Genomic DNA, 19963 nt, shown 5'->3' on the forward strand with positions numbered 1-19963 from the left:
TGAACTTGAGTGTCCTTTGTTTAATGACTTCCAACCATGCAAAATCAAAGGTCAACATTCCAGCAATATACGCTCAACCACAGATGGTGGAGGTGTTTAACTGCACAGTGCTAATCGCGTTTCCTCCAATTCCTGGATGACGTCCAATCCACTCAAATTGTGCACCAAGATGATTCGACACACACCACTGATTCCCTGAACCCTCCTGAGACATGAAGACAATGGTCAGTTCATGTGCGTTTATTTGGATTTTATATTGATTAGTATAGGATGTTCCAGTAGTTATAATACAAATCCTTATTCAGAGCTCTGCAGGCCAGAACATCAAAAACTGATTAATTCTTCTTACACATAGAAGAAATATATCCTCTGACTGACACACACACACACACACACACACACACACACACACACACACACACAGCAGGCAAACATACACACACATGCAGACCTCCCCTGCTGTGCAGTTTGCCAATCGAATAAGTCAAAGTCATTTCTATTTAGTCTATTACGTTTGGCGGAAAAAGGAAGTTTTAGTCTCCAATTAAAAACAAAAAATTAATTTAAAAAAACTTAAAAGGTCTATTTGACTTTGGAACTCCTTTCCAAAAACAGAAATTACTTTAACATTTGGAAATTCAAAGGATGATAAAGGCCCTCTACCCATTTTGATTTATATATGTCTTTTCTGTACAAATCCACATTAAATCTATGAAAAATACCATTCACACTTCAATGAAAGGTTAGAAAAATGCATATGCTTTGTAGTCAGTATCAGGAACCCTACTGAAGCTCATCTTCTTATGACTTATAACTAGCATCTCTGCATAACCAGCCAAAGAAATTCATCCTAAGTTTCACCCAAGTGTCCTTGGCTGCCAAACATATTAAAGGAAACAATATGCACATGCCAACAAACGAACATTGGCCAAAACATGAATTCAAAGGAAAGCGAAGCAAATTTGATCCGATCAAAAATAAATACTTGAAATTAATGCGATAACTGACTAAAAAGACGACTGTGCAGGAAAGAAGTTACAGTAATCATCTGCTCTCCCAGTAACCTGTCATAGAGACACCCCATGTTTCTCTCCATGCAGTAGGTTAGGGTAAGCCAAAGGGTCAGCCTGGTGGCTAGTGCTACTGGTGATGCTACAGGAGACCTCCAGCTGTGTTCTGCTTTCCTCTCCGATGTCGTCCAGTGAAGGCTCTGTACCGGTAGCATCTCTGACAAAAGCGGAAGGATCTGAGTAAAAGATGGCAACGTGATCCTTATTGCTCTGGTCTGTCGACAAAGAGTTCTGAACTTCTGAGCTTCCATAGCTCTGGGAGGTTGTGGCCTCTGTGTGGCTGCCACTCCCACAACTTCCTTTTTGTTTTGTTTGTCTTATTCCATTTGGTGTGGCCTCCTTGAGGAGGGGTGGTGGGCATCACCTATGGACGGGGCTGGTCATCGTGAACCAATGACCTGGACGTAGTTAGCAGGGTAAAGGCCCACCGCACCGGTTTCCAGCTGCCCTTTACACCAGCCCTGCTCGTCCTCTTCCTCGAGTTTCAGCAGCTCATCCCCTGCAACACACCAGCAATGATGCAGAGATTACTCACATGTGTAAAACGCAGTATCAGCCAGGCCTAGAGTTGGTCAAAGTATAGGACAACAGTGGTTCCATTGCGAACCACTATTTGTTAAACTATGTTTGGAAAATAACATTTGAAAACTATGTGGGTAAAACAAAGTCACCACCAGGTGGCAGACAGCGGCACTGTTCACTCTGCAATCAAGCTTGTGCCACGAATCATGATGCTACCATTACGTGAAGATGATCATGGTTCCAATGAATCCTCTAGAGAACGTGAATGTCACCTGAAGCCAAACAACCGCTATAAAAATCCCAGGGTATCTGTCATTCTGCTCTGGTAACGTTAGAACAACAAACCCTCCAAAAACTAATTATAGTACTTATGAAATCCACAAGAAACAAATTACCAAGAAGACAACACACTTACCATAACCTTTAATGCACACACCTTCCCTCGGTACTTACAGGCTACATTTTTATTAAGCCACCCAACATACGTGCATTTCATAGGTGTACAGTTACAGACTGCAATCGAGTCTGTTGGCATGCACAATTGGTCAACCACTGCCAGTTCAGCACTAATCACATTCAGACTACAGTACCACTGTGGGCTGGATACCATTTGGATGGCAAACCATTGCCTACACATTGGTGACACTGACATAGTACGGGGTGTTGTGCTGGTCCCAGTTTCTAGGGCACAGCAGCATAAGGGTCGTGTTTTGGCCGATTGGTTGCCAGGGATTTTAACGACACGTGACTGCAGAGTGGAGACATTGGCCACTGATAGGTTGGAGAATAGCTTAAGCATGGCAACAGTGGGCTATTAGTCTCTTGATACACTTGATACATATAGCATCTCCATAAAAATAAATGTCTCCAACAGTTAGGGTGGGGAGTGTACTCGATCTGTACACACGTTTCTAGTTTAGACCAAGTTATGCCAATTTTCCCATCTGTGCTTCATAGTCCTGTGGGGTCCTTTCCCAAATGGAGACCTGTGGTCCAGTGCACATCAAACTTTCTTCAGTTAATTTTAACATCTTGTTTATAAACAAGCAAAAATACAAAACAACAACAAAATTAATGTTAATTATGCTAATCACAATAAAAATGTAAAAACAAAGGGTAACCAGTGAATTTGAGACAGGGTAGACTTCAGCGTTAAAAGTACAAAGGAATCATCCACTCTGAGCTTTACCCACCTACCTGCCTGAAGTTGTAAAAATTGTTCAGTTTAGGCTCAAAGCTGTGGTTTTACCATTTTTCACACGCATTTCTCTAAACTTCATACTTATAAAGTAACAGCATTCTAAATACGACACCCCAGTACACTGAAGATCATATTACACAAGTGTGAAAATGTGACATGCCCTTCTCATGGGCAGTAGCCAGTAAAGTAGTCAAACTGGTTTATCAGTTTGAAGACCGAGTCATTCGTTATCGAAGGTTAATGCATGCTTTTTCGAATGGCTTTGTGATGCTGTACATCAACACGATAAGACCATAAAAGGACAGATTAGGCTTTTCCGTCAGGTTTGTGTCTAGTCAGGGGCCCAGAGACACCTTGCCCTGATCTACAATACAACAGTCTCGAGAAAACCTGCGTGGATGTCCTTTTAGGTTTTTTGGTGGTTTATACCACAGAATCTAAGCAAAACACTCATGCTCCAAATCGTCTGGGTCTGATCGACGTGCCTTCTGACAGAAGGCCAGAATTGGTCTGGTCTGAGAGAAGAACAGGCGTGGAACATGCAGACCGTCTAGACGACTCCCACCACTCCGCAAGCCTTGAGCCGTGCTCAAACACATCTTGCTGAGGCCAGCATGGGTGTGTGTGTGTTTGCATATACATGTGTGCAGCATTAATAAAGCATTAGTAGGGATTAATACCTGCTTTAAAGCTCAGCTCATCAGACTCCTGCCCAGTGTAATCATACAGCGCTCTAACACGCACGCCTGCTACCTTCTCTTCATCTTCAGCCTCCATCCCATTGGCCGCGATGTACTTCTTGGGACTCTCTTCGTCAGACCAGTCCGAGGAGTAGTCTTTGGGCGCTCTGCGAACGACATTAAAAAAAAGCCATTTACAGTCACGTTTGAACCTCCGTCAATGGAAAGCAACTTTTAATCACTTCTGTTTTTCATTTTAGAACATCATAAACATAGAAAGAAATAATCAAGAACCAAAGTAGAAATTTGGTAAAGCCATCGAGAAACAGGGAATTTTTTCCCTTAAATGTTATTAAAAAACAATATCTAAATAATAAATGACTAGTAGTGAAAACATGCAAGAACTAATCCCCAGGGCTGGTGACGCAGCAGCAATGCGTCACCACAGACAGACAGAATGCGATCTCCAAATCCCAACATTCATTGCACCGTGAAGCAGTTCTCTCGACCGTCCTGAGGTCCCTAATGATTGGCTTATGAAAAGACCAACACCTCACAGGGCACCAGTGCAGAGGCTTCTGTCCACTTACACCATCACAGCCCTCAGCAAGCCCGTCATGGAACAGGATTCATGTCTTAAACTGACATAGGAAAAGCACCAGAGTGTGTACTGGTAAATGGTGACAAAGCATCTGGTCTGTTGCCCCCACCAATCATAAGGTCATAAAGTAAGTGTCTGTTCACTGACGTTCGCTGTGAAAAGTCACCAAAGGTCTCGTAGTGGGGATCCCCTCCATGCCACCTGTGGGTTGGAAAGAGTTACACACACACCAGACTAATAAGGGTGGCAGCTGCTGTGGTTTGGATACTTAATAACACACTCAAGCATACTTGACGTTCTGTCTGAGTATGCGTGCTTGGGCGTACGTGGTTGTGTGTATATCTATGTACCACCACCCACACAGCACATGCATGCATAAGCATGCATATGTGCACATGTACATGCACACACACTTTGTACTGAATAAGCTCATAAGACTGCTGCTGTAATAATTTGCTAGCTTCCAACTACAGCAGGAAGAAGCCTCCTCAGGGAACCAAGGTTACCAGGATAAGAAAAAACAAAACAAAACAAAACAAAACAAATAACAGCCAATTACACTGAAACGGTAAATTCCACAACAGGGTTCCAGATACAGCAGAAAAGACACTTCTGTAGGTTAAACTCTACCATCTCATAATGATGACAAACACGTCACCAGCACCCTTCAGAACAAGCAGCTCCAACATCTTTGTGATCTACAGCTTCTGAACAAGAAATTCAGGAAACTCTTCAAGTCTTCATCAAGGAGAAGCACTTAATCAAAGCAAAAGAAACAAAGCACAAATATATATATATGTGTGTGTGTGTGTGTGTGTGTAGGTAGGTGGGGGGACTGGCCATCCTATTAGGAGAAATGATAGAAAGCTATTTATTTATTTATTTATTTATTTATTTATTTATTATCTCCACCTGACACAATATGAGGCACAGTGAGTATCCCACCCAAACACAGAGAGAGAGGCCAACCGACTGACCGACCTGGTGGCGTTCTGTGGAGATGGAGGAGCTTCATCCGTAGCAGAGACGATGTTGGTCAAGGTGACCACGTCATCACTGGTGCGGCTATTCCTCTCTTTGCGGCCAATAGGGCAGTTAGCCTCCGGAGACCATTCCTGACACACACACACACACACACACACACACACACACACACACACACACACACACACACACACACACACACAAAATAATGCAGCAACTTGCAAATACACAAAATTTACCACCATAGCCCCCCAGAGCCAAAGACAAGACTCCTAAGTCTAAAAGGCCACAGACTCTCTGGCCTGCCACATGCTGGGCCTCCATCCGGAGGCAACATGATAACTCCGTGAAAGCTGAATACAGGCAGGGTCTGACGCACACAAAGAGCTCAAAGGTGCTGGGGGAGAGATGAGAACAGATCCTCTGGACCCAAAATGCAGGCGCAGAGCGAGGCTTTGGCAATACAGCATGGAGCTCAGGGCTAGCTCCGTGAGCAGGAACCAGGCACCTCCTACTGCTTAAATTATGCATTCAAGGGGGTGTGTGTTTGGTCCGGCTCAAGCTGTGCAGACACAGCCACACAGCCACACACACACAGCCACACAGCGAAGATGTTGACTTTGCTACCATGCGTGTGGCATGTGTCTACAGCAGTGCTGAAAGGTGGTGTTCTCCTCGGGGTCGGTGCACTGGGGAAGAGGAGGAGAAAGGAGAGGAGGGGAGGAGGGGAGGAGCCGATTCTGGCAGAGCAAGGAAGATCTTGCATTCCAGAAAGCACTTGTGGGCCATGCCCAGACAACAGCGCATTCACTCTCAGCCCATTAGGATTCGCCATGCTTATAGCTCATGGCTCAAAATGGCTCAGCCAATCACCACTTGCATACAGCCGCACTGTTCCAGCTCCTACTGGAAATGTCATATCGCCTGCCTAAGCAAACGTTGGCATGTCAGAGCGTTTGTTCATGGCTGGAAAAATACTGGACTGACCTTTAGGGTCCACAAACATTTAATCTAAGATAGAATGGAATGGGTCTCCTAATTTTGCAGCTCAAACTGAGGTCTGTTCATACTGTACCTCAATCTGGGGGTTATTTATACTGTACCTCAGACTTGGGGTCATTTGTACTGTAGACTGGAGTCATGTCTGAACTCAAACTGGAGCCTGTTTATACTTTACTTTAAATTGGAATCAAGTCATACTGCCACACAAAGTCAATTCACACTGTACCTCGAACTGGGGCCAGTTCATGCTCATTCCGGGTCCATGGGTGTTCCTCCACCACCGCAGGTCCTCCGTGTCGCTGGCAGCATTGATGCTCTGCCTCAGATCACGGTACAGAGCCTTAAACCTGAGTGCAGACATCCCATAGACGCTATAGAATGCTCATTATTCCCTTCTGTTTTGAGGAACCAAAGTCAGCGCAGACATGCACAAAAATAACCATAGCTTTGTCAGTCTGGCTCATTCTCTCCATTCCAAAGCATTGGTCCTAACAGCAGTTATCAAAGCCAAAGTGCAGGCCCACACCACATTGCCATGAGTCATTGATGGGGCCTTTGTGGATACCAGGCGAGATGAAGAGAACACACCTTAAACAAAGCCAGAGATCAGAGGGGAGATTCCTGTGAGCAAATGACACAGGAGGATTAACTGCTCAGATGCTCGAGAGCAGCCAGGTAATCACAGCGGCAAAAATGTGGGATTATGTTGTTCAAAACAGTAACATACCTGAACATCAGTTACAACCACATCTATACAGAACAAATGAAGGCGAAAGGCAATATTGGTTCATCAGTTAAAGGCAAGTGCAAAACACAAACACTACCCGTGCCTCAACCTCTATCCCAAATGTCTCTGGTTAATAGACAACAAGAGGCGTAACATTCTTTTTTAAGTAAACAATGATAAAGTCTGTGGTCAAAGACACTTGCAGCTACTCATTAATTTTTAACATTTTTTAAGCGTTTCCACCAATTTCCTGCTTGTCACACATCACTGAGAATGATGAAAGCATGAGGGGGACTCAAACTCTGCTGTATGGAATCTGGGAAAAGGACACGCTTTCCAGCTGGGATTTTCCACCAGATCCGACCAGCTGTGGAACGTGACCGAACATTGCCCCTGAGAGGGCCACTCGCTCACCCTTCGTTGCTGGAGACGTCCAGATGCTGGTGAATGTCCAGCAGCACGTCCTTGAAGAAGAGCAGCCGCTTCTTTTCGGCATCCTGCGTGATCTCAAACACCTGCTCCATGTCCTCCATGTAGCGTGGGTTGCAACGGTTCAGCTCCTCCAGAGTCCTCTCATACCGCTCTTTGGCCTGATGCCACCCACACACACCCACACCCACACACACACACCCACACACACACACGAACTGAAGCTAGCTAGTTTTAAGGTTCGGTCAGTGTTTCAGTGACAAATCTAAATGTATGCATGGTTCATGGTGCATGGAGGGGCGGGGGAACAGAACAAAAAACAAACAAACAAACAAACAAAACAACAGGAAGCAGATCCCCTTCTCCAGCTAAAATAAATCTGTTCAACATGTACATCACAATGCTTTAGCAAGACATTTTAGCTGTGAGTTGCAGAATTTTGCTTGAAATAATCATTGCCAGTTGGGATAACTGGGAGCTTCCTGATGGTCCAAGAATTTGCTGGCACACTGTAACCATGTTCCTGGTTCATCTAGACAGTAAAGCCTCCTTTTGCTCATTAGCAAATGCTGCTTTTAGTAACATGTTCCAAGTTGAACATGTGAATGCATCAAAAACAATGGGTGTGTTTTTGGTTTGTTTTTTTGCATGGGGCTGGCACCAAATTTGTGAGTTTTTCATCTTGCCTCGGTGTTTCATCGCCTGGCATTCTGCCTTCATCGCTTTAGCTGATGGGAGAAGGGGTGCACTTAAGCTGTGTGCTTTCACTTTGGAAGGATGGAGTTCAGCTCAGCTAAGCTACTCTAGCACTGTAGTAAAGAGCCTCTCACTGCCATCCTGGGGGGCAAAAACTCCCAACTGGTCTCGGCCTGGAGTCAGACTGGAATGGAATCAGCAATCTCACCGGCTTCTGTAGGTTCAAGACAACTGAAAACTACCATTACACCGTTAAAGGACCAAACACTGTTAAAGGACATTCATGTTTTCTGTATTTGTGGGAGTGTTATTTCTGCTTGGGCTGTTGGAATGAGTACTAGTTTTAACTTGACTGCTTGGATATGGAAGCATTGTGAGGGTTTTCCCCTTCACTGTTGTTCACAACAGCTGAGAGCTTAAAGTATTTTTAAAAAAAGTAAATATTTCAGTGCATATGGGTTTAATGGAATTGTGTACAACTCTACACGGGAGTTTAATGGGTATGCTACATTCTGGAGCAGAGGATCTGTAGTGGTGTAGTACAGTATGTAAGAGAAACTGCATTTTTTTTTATTATGGTTTCTCTGCCAGAGATTGTGTCAGGCCTGCAGTCTGAGTGCAAACGGTGCTAATGCTTCCCACATCTTGTGCGTGTTGCCAAAATAAAAAGGTCTCATGGACGTTACATGAGTCACATCCATGAACTTACAACCCAATTACTGCCAATTACAGATTCATAAGAATGGCTGCCCCAATACTCAACACAAGCATGGTTACCAAACAAGCCTTGTCTTGCCCGGAGTTCACAGAAACTCTGGCATTTTACACTTCCACCCACTGCCTGCTCTGGCAGACTTTCAGCTCAACAAACTCCACTGTGCATATGCCTCACTTGCATCCATTCATAACATCAGGGACCAGGTATTAAACCAAAGCGCATAACCAAATACACAGGTAACCTTTGTATCCCGTGAGGCGCTGTAGGTAACATCAGCAATATTCCTACCTTCTCCGCTTCCTGCTTGCACTTCTCCACTCGTGCCGTGAATTTGTGCACCTCCTCCGGGGACTTGGTGGGGTCGGCCTTTGCGTGGGTCTCGCGTGTCTCCGCCGTCCTCTGCTCCTTCTGGGCCTGGTGGTAGCTCTTCTTTGAGGCCTCCACCTGTCACCAAGGGAAGGGAACAGTCAGTGGCCAGCCGCTCCGGGCTCAGAGGACGGGCTTCCGAGACACGTTACAATGCCCAAGAGACGAGGGCGGCGGTGGTGATGCGCTCACTTCCTTCAGCTTGCGGACCCAGGGTTTCTGAGCCTTGCGGAAGCCCTCGTCTGCCTCTTTGGTCTCCCGGAAGCCTCCCATTATCTGCTTGTGGTATGCCTCCTTCTGCCAGCTGCGGATCTTCTCGCTGTCTTCGGTGACCAGCCGTTCCTTCAGCTCCACATGAATCTCGCTGAGCTTGTCCGCCGCATCCATGAACGCATGCCAGGCCTTCTCCAGTGTGCCATACTGCGGGCCTGAGAGCAAGAGGTAGAGCCAAGCATAAAGCTCCTTAAACCAATAAGCTATTAGACTCATGCTAAAAAAGGCCCTCTAGTCTGAGAGATTTCAAGGTTTTTATGGTGTTTCCCTCACTGGTGGTCTCTGTGGTGCTTCAAAAAGCACCTCTAGGACACTGCAGTAACTCTTAAAAAATAAAAGGCATCTTTTATGAAATCGCGCAAACACTCCTTTGACACAGCTCCACGTCTCCGATGCGTCATCCTCTAAAAATAATGTGTGCGTCAGAGAAGAGTCTAAGACCCAAGAGTCCAGGATCCAAGTGGTAACATGGGCCTGAATGATTTGTTTTCGCCCTGCCCTTTCAAAGACAGAAATGACCTGAGCGTGCGCCTAATCCAAAGCCTCTAGTGGGAGGTAATCTTGTCCTCCATCTTCTCCTCTGTTCCCTTCTGTAGTGCCATTAATGCACTGCGATGCATGAGGGGGGAAAAAGGCGGTCCGTTCAGCCGGCCGGAACCCGCCCAGGTCACACAAGTGTGTAAGGAAGGCGGTGTCACCTTTCTCGACCACGCCCCTCCACTTCCTGGACCAGTCATATAGCTGCTGGGAGTAGGCCTTCTCGATCTTGGCTCGCTCCTGGAAGCAGCTGACCAGCTCGTTGCACAGTTTATAGCCGTCATCGACGCGCTTGACCGTGCGCTTGTAGTTCCCCGGCTACGCACAGGGAAAGAGAGTTACATTCAGAGAGGTACACTTTCTGGGCAAAGCAAGTATGAGCTAGTTCTCACCACATGCTGTAAGGTTTCCAGTTAATACAGGCCTGCCTTTCTTAGTGTTAACATTTTCAGATTAAAAAAAAAAAATCCCAGGGTTATACTGACAGATCTTGTCACCGTTAATCACGATTAAAATACTCCAGAACTAATTTCAATCCAACAAGCCCAACAACTTGCACTGACACATGTAGCCTACAGTGTGCAAGATCTTAAACCAACAGCCTTGCTATGACAAGCAAGCAGGCAAACTGCAGGGCTTTTTTTCCTCCTCCACAAGCATTTGGGAGTAAGCAACCACCCAGTCGGCAGCGTCAAGGGTGGAGGTTTTACTCCCACTCTGTCTGTCGCTCTCTCTCTCTCTCTCTCTCTCTCTCTCTCTCTCTCTCTCTCCCCCTCACACAAACAAAAAGATTTCCCACCTATGTGTACAAATGGACTGTACAAAAGCTTAATCTGGGAGTGCAACCCTAGGATAGATTACTTGTTCTGGCTACTGCTTTGTACACAAGAGGTATGTTTGTGTGTGCTTATGTGTGTGTGTGTGTGTGTGTTAGAGAGTGAGAGAGAGAGAGAGAGTGAGAGAGTGTGTGTGTGTGTGTGTGTGTGTGTGTGTGTGTGTGTGTGTGTGTGTGTGAGAATGCTTTACAAAAGGAGCCTCTCACCTCCCAGAAACTGCCATAGCTCCCAACGTCTTGCAGGTCACCGTTGGAAGACATTTGTTCGTCCTTGCAGCACAAAATGATGGCGGCTTTCAGTTAGACTACAGAAAGGGTAAAGAGGGAAGGTCTCAGAAGCTGAATAGCAAAAAAAAAAAAACCACACAAAATAAACAAACCACGTCTCCCAAAATAAACACAAGCACTCTAATGAACCCGCAAACATTAAATAAAGTGCCGATTTTGCAACTAAAACAAGTTCAGCCACATAGTGCCCTTCTGGCATACGGCCACCCAAGCAAGTCCAAAAAACTCAACCTGAACACAGGTGTAGTGCCTCAAGTCACCAGCGTAAACAAGCTCGAGTTTGCTACAGAGATGAGGTTGCTCTTACTGCGATGTAGTCCACCAACACTTCACCTTTGCTACCAGCATTCTTTCACACCTTAACATTTTGTAGATTCAATGAAGGATCCACCCTTGCCGAGAGAGAGACGAAGAGAGACGATTGAGTCGGCCTTACCTACAACCCAAACTGTGTGTAGGAGAGGGAGGAGTGTCTGCCGTCCTCTGGCTCGGGGTAACGCTGCTCAGGCTACTCGCCTGTTAGCGCCGCTGCCAGGCAGTCACCCTGCAACGTGTGTTCATATGCCCATCTGACACTTCCATCACTCGCCAAGCCAAAGGAAACTCCCGTGCGCCGCCTGCCTTGCTCACGCTCCCGAAATAACCCGTTTTATCATCGCGTCAGCTGCCGACTAGACCCCCTCGGCCTCCGTCCCAGAGTGAATTCAGAGGGTCGAAGCCAACGGCCCATGCGCAGACTTGTCGTGTGTGTTGTTGTACTTACAATGGCTCAGGGCCAGACCACGGCTCCTAGCTCTACCGGTGCAACCAAGGTCATTTGGGGTGGCCTCCTCACAGAGCCTCAACATGTGAGAGGAGGGGGCAGATGTTCATTAGTCCAGGCCAAGCATAAGCAGTGCTGATGGAATATGTAAACGTGCAAAAAGCTCTGAAAGCCCCGAAAAGCATCTGAATGGTGGCAGCTCTAGCTCTGCATCCAAAACTGCTCTAGATCCAACCAGACACAACATTACTGCTACTCTAACTCTCATTCCAAAATATTTTAACTATTCACAAATGCTCCTAAAGAAACATCTGAGATTGTGTCATTCAGGAAGTGGAAGTTTGCATCCAGCAATATGACTGCAATGGGTTTGGTTATGCTATAGAACAGTCCAATCACCTGTTGGTTTCTCACACCTTTATGATGGCAGTAGTCCCAGTCTTCAAGAGAAGATAAGATTACAGATCACGTGAGTCACTCTGGGTTGGGGGGGGGGGGGAATGCTAAGAAATGGAGTTCAGATTACTTCCTCTGCTCTTCCTGTGCACAGTAGCAAGGTTGGGAAGAGGCAGTTGGAAAGCCACACCTAGTGCAGGCATTTCCCACAGGAATGCCGGGAAAGGAGCAAGCAAGGGAGGCCAGCTTCAGCCCAGTGAAGAGTGATCACCCTTAACAGTCAGTGGGCTGTGAAATTGTCAGGTGGCTGCAACCGGGAGCTTCAGGTGGAGAAAACTGCGACAGGGTTGTGTGATGAGGGAGCACCTCCATTTTCAGGGGCTTTGCAGGAGGCCCCTCTCTCTGTCTCTCACACACTCACACATCGCAGGACACCTCTTGCATGCCACATATTAATAGAAGCAGCTGCATCGTGCATCACACTAGACTCCGGAAATAACCAAAGCCCCCTGGAGCCATTGGAACTGGCTGGCAGAAACACGCAGTAAACTATTAACACACTGTTCCCCTTCCACAGACAACTGACTCAAACAGCTGCTTGCAGATGGGCTGAAGGAACTTGGCGGCCAGGTATAGAGACATGCTGGACATAAATGGCACAAAAGAACCCGGAGGCTGGCCAAGCATCACTGACGCACGTTTCCAAACGGCAAATACGAAATACAAGACCAGAGGGCAGAAGCTTTGTCCATAGAATCGCGGTTTCACATGACACTGCTTCCATATCAGCCAGCCACATCCAATGGTGCAGAGTTAGTCCATTCCCACTGAGAATGTGGCTAAGAAGAGAACGCAATCTAGGGACAGGTGTGTCCACAAAGACAATAATTACACAGGCTCTTTTCAGGCCAAAATGGTGCATAGGCAAGCATGTTTAGTGCATTCTGGGAAACCTAACAAAAGTTCAGAAAGGTTTTTGAGGCTTTCTGGGAATGAGGGCCAATTCTAACAAACCTTCCATTGGCCAAAATCCACTAACAGAATCTGATATTCTAAATGATTTTTTTTTTGGGGGGGGAGCTTTCAAAGTAGAAAGAATTGCCACAAAGCTCAATAAACCTCTGGCCATTATTTTAGTTTCATTCAATAAAACAGTCAACCAATTCATGTGCATGTGCCAGCTAAATGTCGTCAAAGGTTGAAGATCTAATTACAGCCCTTAAATTATAACTTTCATCCAAGAGTTACAAAAAAGGAGCTTCTAAAGTCTAAACTGTCACTGAAAGTTAAGGAACTATTATTTGAAAACTTGTTTTAAGTGCCATGACTCACTTTGCCTGCACTTATTCTGGAATGCTGCATAGGAGAAGTCCTTCACCACAACATGACACGGACTTGCTTAATATGTCTGTAATCATTTACACATTCCGATGAAAACCGAGGCCGTCATGCAGTCAGTCTGAGCTTTCTAGAAAAGTCTTCAGTATTGCTAAGAGGTAACTCAAGACAGTCATGCGTGGAGCGAAGGGGCCGCGCTTCCGTGAGGGGGCCCCCACCTCCCCTGCTGCTGGAGGATGTTTACGCTGCATCACTGGCAGGCTCGGCGTGGGCCTCCGCTGCACATCAGCGCTGAAACATCTCATGTTGGACCTGGAGTGGAGCATCCGCGGGTGACGCAGCCGGCTGCAATAAACCAGTGCAGTGTGGGACGAAGGTCAGGATTAGCTCACTGAGGGGGGACACTCGACAGCAAAAATGGTTTTCAAGGGTAGTGGAGGAGTATTTATGGTGGCAGTAGAAAGCAGTGCTATTGGCAGGCCAAAGCTGAGGCCTGGAGGAAAACAGATGGCAAACTGCACCACATTGGGAACCCATTACAGCCTTTACCAGATTTGTCAGATGTGGTTTTGAGAACAGAACTTGTGGCATGTGGTACTTGTTAGGATGGTAGTTGTATTCTCCCTCGCCTGCCGCTTCCCTTCTCCCCAGAGAAAATCTTTCATCAATTTTGCTATACCTGAAGTACACCTTAACCGCCGTGAGAAGACAGCACGAAATATCAAATCACACAAACACAGACTATTCAGAATTGTCAGCATGGCAGCCAAACAACCAGCAGAACAATGGCTTCCATTTTAGTGGAAAAAGGCCACTGGAGGCAGGGGGCAGACACACCAGTAATCCCCTACTGTGGGCAGGGGGCAGACACACCAGTAAACCCCTACTGTGGGCAGGGGGTAGACACACCAGTAAGCCCCACTGAGGGCTGACAGTCATTCATCTAATTAATGTATACAAGGTGGTGGAGCACCACAACAGGTAGCCTTGAATAGCTCCAATAATAGAACATGGAGCCTCCACTGAGATCAATGAGTTTCAAATAAAAATTGTCCAAATTGAATAATCACTCTGTCCATATAATGCAAGATGACGTTGTTTAGTGGTTTCACATTTAAGGACAATCACACTACCTCATTAAAAAAAGAAGAGCTGGTCAAAGGCATTTTATGAGCATATCCAGTAATGTCGTATGGGCGCATCTTAAGGAGATGAGAGCCATGTGGACTTCCATCAGCCAGCATCATCTGAACTACTGACATGACCCTAATCCTCACCAGTCACCAGAACCATCTGAACTACTGACACGACTCTATTCCTAGTCAGCAAAGTAGCAACACCCAACATGTAGAGAAGGAAGTTAGACTGTAATAAGCTGCCATGGGATCAGGTACAACACAAGCATCCAGAAGACAACAGTTGATGAAAAGCACGCAACGAGGACGATGCCATGAGCGCTGCCACTCCTGTCAGCTAAGAGAGCGCACTTCACATGGCTGCCCAGCAAGCACAAACAAAACTTACCCAAGTAGCGGTGAAACGTTAGGAGTTAGTAAATGTCTCCGTCCAGGTACGCTGTCTGTACAGTGGCCCTGCAAGAAAGGTGGAGATGGGCGTGGTGTTAGAGGTGCCGAACGCAAGAGGCCAGAGGGACAAGCTCGTCCTGCAACGCGGAGGATTACGCCACGCTGCCGTAAAGGCGGCAGCAAGTTAATATACACCCCTGGAACCCGAAGGTGGTACATTCCGAGGCAGCGAGTCAAATGCCACACATAGAAAAGCTGGATATTCTAAGGTACTGTAAAACTGCACCAGGACTCACTGTTAGTGCTCCCTGAACAGGAGCCGGTCACATGTTAACTGCCAAATTCAGAGTCATTCAATTCGCGCTCACAGGGCAAAGCATTAAAACCTGACAAAAAAATTAAATGGATAATGTCTTGTCACAATAAGCAAAAACTTTTTGCTTTCTAACAATTTTGGAAATCATGGCAATATTATATATAAAGTGGCGGGAACAATTTCAGCTAAACTTCAAATGAAACCTGACTACCACATGAAAAATGTCTCCAAAAAGCTTTTTTTTAAATAAATATCTAGGGATTACATGTAGCACCCCCAAAACCCTAAAACATGAGACATCACCCATTGCATTTACCACATTCTTCAAGCCTCTCAGGTTCAAACATGCTTCTCTCATTAGTCTCAGAGAACACAGCCAGCCACCCCCTCCCACCATAGCCTAGCGGCCCAAACCAATCCACAAAACACTCATCTAGAAACGCATGCAATCTGTACAACTGACTTCCGAAGCCTTCATTTGCATGTCATGCTGTGGTTGAGCACTTGAACAGGGAGCTGTGATCCGTGATGCCCTTTAACAATTGTGAATTAGGTCAAAGCTGAGCATGGAGTATTCTAGTGTTTTTAGAAGATGACTCGCAATTGCACTGGTGTCTCTGCTGTTCCCTGTAGTGACGGTGGGATGCTGGGCGCTGTAACAAAACCCTCTTTGTTCTCGACAAGCCTACATGGCGACCCAAAGTCCACTGAGCTTGCAGGAGTAGGGTATATTGAGCTATTCTAAAGGCTCAACACTGGGCTCTTTGACAACTACAGCTGGTTCACTGAACAGTTGCAGATTTGAAAATGTGGAAAAAGTGGCATGGAGAATACAGTGAGTAACTTTGCTCTGTAATATTCCTTTGAGTGTCACCAATGTGCACCAATGATTGTGACCTGGCTGACTACAGGGTTTAGGAATACAGGAAGCTCCTACAATCCACCAACAGAACCATGGCATCTGATCAGGACAAATGTTATCTGTTTACAATTTCCTGCTATGTGAAATCCATAATCTGTGTAGACAACATACCAAACACTTTTGGAATAGGAGCAGTCATCATTAACTTCAATCAATCTGCATGTCTTTTTCCATGTAAACCTACCCTACAGGTTTAGGCTTGTCTCTTTGGGTGCAGAACACCTTCACCCAAGTTCAGAAGAGCTCCACCAGTTCCTCACCAAGAAAAACGGTTTATAAATTCCATTCTCTCACAATAATCCACTGAATCATTCAGATAAGTTCTGTACCCATAGCTACACCAGAACAACAGCAATGTGAACTACAACAGAAGGCCTTTTCAAATGTAGGAACTTCTGGAATATTTTGAGCCAAAAAGCTGCTACCATGTTTAGCTAGTAGAGCAAAGCAATTACTAATACATCTACTGTAAAGAACAATGCTAACCACCAAGGAAGGTAAACCAAAGTAAAGGATATGTGGGAAGGTGAGGTGAGTGAAATTTACATACCAGCACAACCCCCAGAAACATTAACACTAGCTGCTCTCCAAGGAGAACCATAGCAGGTAAACTGACTGGAAGTAACTATAACTTAGCCATTAGTACTAGGCTTCAATAGAAAGTGTGAATGAATAACCAAGGGAAAAAAAGGCAGTTCTCCACTCCTGTTTCACACACATAGTACACACCCATTGTCACAACACCTTCTGTAACCTAGGGAGGTGTGGCACATAATTGGCATGGTATGATAAAATCCAAAATATCAGGACATTTGATAATATTAATTATACTGGCACAAGGCCCAAGCGGTACTACAAATGAGTCGGACCACACGATGGTTCAGGGGACCTTTTCAGAAACTCAGAGGGCATGATGTCTCCATCAAGACCAGTACAAGCCAGAGCTAAATGGCATAAATTGTTCCTTTACATACAGTATCTAGCATAAAAGTGACGAATGCACAGCAAGTCTCTTTTTAATGAGAGTATACCTAATGATTACACTTTACTTGGTGTTAAATGCCAAAGGTGTATGACGGTGATTGAACAAGAAAAAGGTCTAAATGTGCAACACAGGACTTTATAAGTGTCACAGCTGTAGAAAATAAGCACAAACCTTATTTTGACTTCATTATATATGATAGAATTTGGATCTGATTCCTTTCCAAAGCAAATTCCATATTTCCACCATTGGGTTTTACTGCCGCCAAAATATTCATGAGTGTTGGAATTATCTTTCTTTATGCAGGATCTTCGATATGTGAAGAGATTTGATATTCTTAGCCACTGTGCTCCTACCTTTGTTCCAGCCCAATCAGTTCAGATTTCAGTGTTTTGGGGTTTCAGAAACAGGCATAGAAGATAAGATAAATACCACTTTGTCAAATATATCGATGGGTAGTTGACATTATCAAGATCTGGTTAGATTTTTCCTGTTGAAAATCATGGACCTTTGCCTTAAAAGCACAGCCAAAATTCCATTTTGTTCTCATTTAACTTGAGCATCCAGTCTCAACTTCAAATGTTCAACAAACGTGCAGTCCAGAAGGTTAACTTTGTTTGCACTGTTGGCCAATGTGTGGCCAATTTGCAGTGTGTCCTAATAATCGATTTCAAGACCTTGTGACCCCAAGACCCAATAGTCAACAGTGATCCATTTCTTTGGACTATGGCTAACTGATCTTATGGCAAGTCTTTGGGTTTCTCTATGGTGATGAATAACTGGCATTTCACATGGAGCCTATTGCCACATTTTTGTGTCTTGGTGAAGTATGGCATGCCTGCATAGGAAGTCTACAACACTGTTTCTCCAGAAAGACATCCGTAATAAGAGTTTACTCTGTTATTTTATTACCAGTTAATTGTATGTGAACATGGACTTCATAGCCAACACAGATGCTGTTTAAATGTACTACCTCTCCATTTCACAATAAAACAACATTCTAAAGTCAATAATACCATAACTCATTGACATCGAAAGTGAAATAACTTGAGAAAGGGTCATTTTTGCACACATGTATGGGCCATATAAAAACTGGAGTGGTTACAGTGCTGTTGGTATCAAAGGAAACTAATTTTGGGTGGTTCCTGGTGAACACACTTCATAGGTTACACTGCCCTATTTACTTAATCATTATGTACTAACCCACATAGCTAATTGAATAGGAAAAATAAATAAATAAATAAAATATGAGGGGATTCTATATATATCCCCCCCCCCCACCCGAATACATTGCAAACAAGTTACGAAGCTCATCAACACTGACTACACGTAGCTTTTTGTCAAACTAACACAAAACTACACTTCTTACTGTTGTAAATAAGCGATTACTTTCCGTCTAATTGTGAACGAATGAGGTCCAGTCGTTTGCTTGCGTAAAGCTCTCAATAGCTACTTTACAAGAAGTCTGTCTTGAAATCAACTTACTTGTAAGTTTGCAGGGAGCGACGACCCACCCAGGGAGCGCAGTCAACAGATCCTGCGCAAGTTTACTGCATGCTGGAACAAACAGCGGATTTATATAGTCTAAAGGTAAACCGTGTCAATGTCCATCGGTTCAGTATTCAGATGAAAATAACATTTGGAAAAGTTTAAGTGTAGGTACCTAGAGGCGAAAAAATTAGGATCCTTCCCTTCCTGCCATGGTAACGAAACTAAACGGAGAAATAATGTCCTGTGTAGCAACCAGTACGCAGGAGTTTAAAAAACCGTTAATGTACGCGCATGTAGCCTATAGGACTGGGCTACAACAAATAAAACACTTTTCCTTAACAGTAACCTATGTCAATTTATCAGGCCTGTAGAGCAGTCTTCGGCGATGTAATTAGATGTTGCGTCTCAGCATTATGTCCTTTGATCCAATTACAGAAATGAACCCTTTAGAGTAGAATAACATCCGAACGATGTTTCTTTTATCTCCGGAATTTACAACACTGGCAAAAATCATTACAGAGTGTTACAGCTCACACATAAACGATAAATAGGCCTACACAGATCCCAAATACTCCTGACAAGCTCAATCGTCCTCGATTCATCATCAGCAACAGGAAAAGACTCCAAAATCCTCTTATCCAGGTGTAGGAGCGCCCTCTGTGTGTTAATGAGAAGATAATGTGTGATCAACAGTGCGCAGTATTGCCCCCAAAAGGCACTGTGGACAGGATTCCACTTTAAACCCAGTCTCTTCGTTCGCAGCGGATTAAAAATGAATCTGTGAATGTTTTCGTACTATTTACAAATGTTGTTCAGTGTTTTCCCTCGGCCATAACGGTACCTAGTGGAATCACACTTCAGGTGTGTCAATGGGCCCGACCCACCTAGACTAAAGAAGTTAATATGCTTGACTTCACACTTCTGTTTTCTTTTTGCTATTAGGAAACATTCAAAGCCAAACAATCCCAATACAGAAGTATAAGACTTAAGCGTTTCATGAAAAAGTAGTCCAGCAGAGGGTGCTACATTCATAATAACTGGAAAACTAAAAACAAAAAACAAAACAGTTCTTATTATAGAGGGGAAAAATAGCTATAGTAAAGCCATTTTTACTACTTCTACATCTACAGTACACCACAGTTACTTCCCGTTATATGGTCATATAGAAAATGCATTAAACGTATAATGTCGTGTTTCCAGAGCTTATAAGATCACAGACTTTTACTTTGAATGCCAACGAAAGCTCGCGACCGGAAAGACCGTCTCGTTCAGCGCAGGTTCACTGTCCTCGGAAGAACAG

General features: G+C 44.8%; 1 protein-coding gene across 11 annotated transcripts; it reads right to left on the minus strand.

The window, feature by feature from the left end:
* Positions 1–224: 224 nt before the first annotated feature.
* On the minus strand, positions 225–19278 carry pacsin3 (protein kinase C and casein kinase substrate in neurons 3). Of its 11 annotated transcripts, XM_081709808.1 has the most exons (14): positions 18836–19278; positions 18658–18729; positions 14951–15018; positions 10849–10946; positions 9968–10124; positions 9189–9424; positions 8919–9074; positions 7202–7377; positions 6649–6681; positions 6287–6407; positions 5056–5189; positions 4222–4275; positions 3474–3640; positions 225–1569 (listed from the first exon to the last, which is right to left on the minus strand). In XM_081709808.1, exons 4-14 carry the CDS (start codon positions 10900–10902, stop codon positions 1451–1453), a joined length of 1407 nt encoding a protein of 468 aa, XP_081565934.1. In that variant the 5' UTR covers positions 10903–10946; positions 14951–15018; positions 18658–18729; positions 18836–19278; the 3' UTR covers positions 225–1450. The 11 variants fall into 11 exon arrangements, with proteins under 11 accessions (XP_081565934.1, XP_081565939.1, XP_081565947.1 ...); XM_081709813.1 differs by lacking the exon at positions 14951–15018; XM_081709821.1 differs by lacking the exons at positions 18658–18729; positions 18836–19278 and having other exon boundaries at positions 3547–3640; positions 14951–15122.
* Between the last annotated feature and the right edge of the window lie 685 nt (positions 19279–19963).

The sequence above is a fragment of the Electrophorus electricus genome, chromosome 3, assembly GCF_041902795.1.
Source record: "Electrophorus electricus isolate QZ-2024a chromosome 3, ASM4190279v1, whole genome shotgun sequence".
NCBI classification, from domain to species: domain Eukaryota; kingdom Metazoa; phylum Chordata; class Actinopteri; order Gymnotiformes; family Gymnotidae; genus Electrophorus; species Electrophorus electricus.

Excerpts from the sequence above, each read along its gene's own strand:
- pacsin3 (XM_081709813.1), bottom strand. The coding sequence starts at position 10,902 with ATGTCTTCCAACGGTGACCTGCAAGACGTTGGGAGCTATGGCAGTTTC. Across the intron at positions 10,125-10,848 it reads GCTATGGCAGTTTCTGGGAG|CCGGGGAACTACAAGCGCAC; the intron begins GTGAGAGGCTCC and ends CCCTGTGCGTAG. Across the intron at positions 5,190-6,286 it reads TGAACTGGCCCCAGTTCGAG|GAATGGTCTCCGGAGGCTAA; the intron begins GTACAGTGTGAA and ends TGTGTGTGTCAG.